This window comes from Egretta garzetta, unplaced genomic scaffold (assembly GCF_000687185.1).
Source record: "Egretta garzetta isolate BGI_Z169 unplaced genomic scaffold, ASM68718v1 scaffold565, whole genome shotgun sequence".
In the NCBI taxonomy this organism is placed as follows: Eukaryota; Metazoa; Chordata; class Aves; order Pelecaniformes; family Ardeidae; genus Egretta; species Egretta garzetta.
In genome coordinates this window covers 184,639-186,095 of record NW_009259709.1, presented here as the reverse complement: position 1 = coordinate 186,095, position 1,457 = coordinate 184,639, and the positions used below count along the sequence as shown (strand labels likewise).

General features: G+C 62.8%; 1 protein-coding gene across 1 annotated transcript in view; it reads left to right on the top strand.

Moving 5' to 3' along the window:
- Nucleotides 1-1,449, top strand: part of DHX34 (DExH-box helicase 34) — a 9,475-nt gene extending 8,026 nt beyond the window's left edge. Inside the window, 5 exon segments of the mRNA XM_035894431.1 lie at nucleotides 3-131; nucleotides 221-478; nucleotides 633-809; nucleotides 904-1,027; nucleotides 1,296-1,449. Coding sequence (XP_035750324.1) covers nucleotides 3-131; nucleotides 221-478; nucleotides 633-809; nucleotides 904-1,027; nucleotides 1,296-1,429 — 822 coding nt within the window. The 3' untranslated portion in view covers nucleotides 1,430-1,449.
- The last annotated feature ends 8 nt before the right edge of the window (nucleotides 1,450-1,457 follow it).

Below are 1,457 nucleotides of genomic sequence, written 5' to 3'. Positions count from 1 at the left end.
AGACGCCCCTTATCCCCCCCGCAGACCCCGTGGAGGGGCTGAGCTGCCACCACCAGCTCCTCGCCTTTGTCTCGCTGCTGGAGACCACCAAACCCTACCTGGTGAACTGCGTCCGCGTACCAGCCCTACAGGTGAGCTCTTCGCTCTCTCCTCCTCTTCCTCTCCAAGCCCCCCCCGCTCCCGTAGCCTTCCTCACCCCCAACCGTTTTGCCTCCTCCAGGCTCTCCTGCTCTTCTCCCGTTCGCTGGACACCAACGCGGACTGCGCCCGCCTGGTAGCGGACGGATGGTTGGAAATCACCGTCCCCGATGCCGACTCTGCCCTGCGCCTGCTCTCCGCGGCTCTGCAGCTTCGCTCCACTTGGGAAAAACTCCTCCACCAACTGCTGGAAGGGCGAGGAGAGGAATCGGGCCCCCGGCCTAGCTCCCGGGACGTATCCATGCTCACCCGGGGGCTGCTGGACTTCCTGCGGATGGAGGTGACGTGACCGTGGGGTGAAGGTGGTTTTTGGGTTGGTTTTTTTTTTTAATCCATCTCCAGCGCCTCGTGTTGGGTTGAAGATGGAGAAAGGAGGATGAGGGGAGCTCGCCTGACCCCCCCCCCACCCCTCCCCTTTCCACCTCCTCTTGCAGGTGCCGTATCGCCTGCGCCAACTCACCGGGCTGGAGAAACAAAACCTCTACATCGGTCCCCAAACCGTGGCTGCCGCTCCCCGGCTCCCGGGGCTTTTCCAAGAGACGGAGATGAAGCCCGACGAGGTGAAAGGCGGCCACAGGGTGACCGATTTTCTCACCTACAACTGCTTGGCTGTGAGTAAATCCTTCTCCTGTCCTTCCTTCCCCACCCCTTGCCCCAATCCCCGGGGGTCTCCGAGCATCCCCTTCGCCCTTCGTATCCCGGCAGACGGACACGGATCTCTACAGCGACTGCCTGCGGAGCTTCTGGACCTGTCCCCACTGCGATCTCCACATGCCCTTCACCCCTCTGGAGCGCATGTGCCACCAAAACGCTTGCCGGCCCGCCGAGGGTAAGACGCGTCCCCCGGCCCCGGGGCTGGGACAAGGGATAATTTGGGAAAACCAGCCTGGATTTGCCCCGGGGAGGGAGCCTAGGTGGCCACTCGGCTCCTTGGGCATGGAGAAGGGTGGTGAGCCCCATCGTGCTGGCTTTGAGGAGCGCCCCTTGCCACCGAGGGCCGCGTTTTGGGGGGTGCGATAGGGGGGAAGAAAAAGGGTCTTGGCAGGGCTTGGGTTTCCTTATCCCTGTTTTTTTTTTTCCTCTGCGTTTTCCCGCAGCCCCTCCAGAAGAAGCATCCGAAAACTCCTCCAAAACTTCCGCCCTCCACCGACCCTACCACTGCGACGTCTGCCAGCAGGATTTCACCTTCACCCCCACGGAGATCCTGCGGCACAAGAAGCAGCACCGCTGACCCCTTGGGGGGGGGGCCTCCCCGGGCT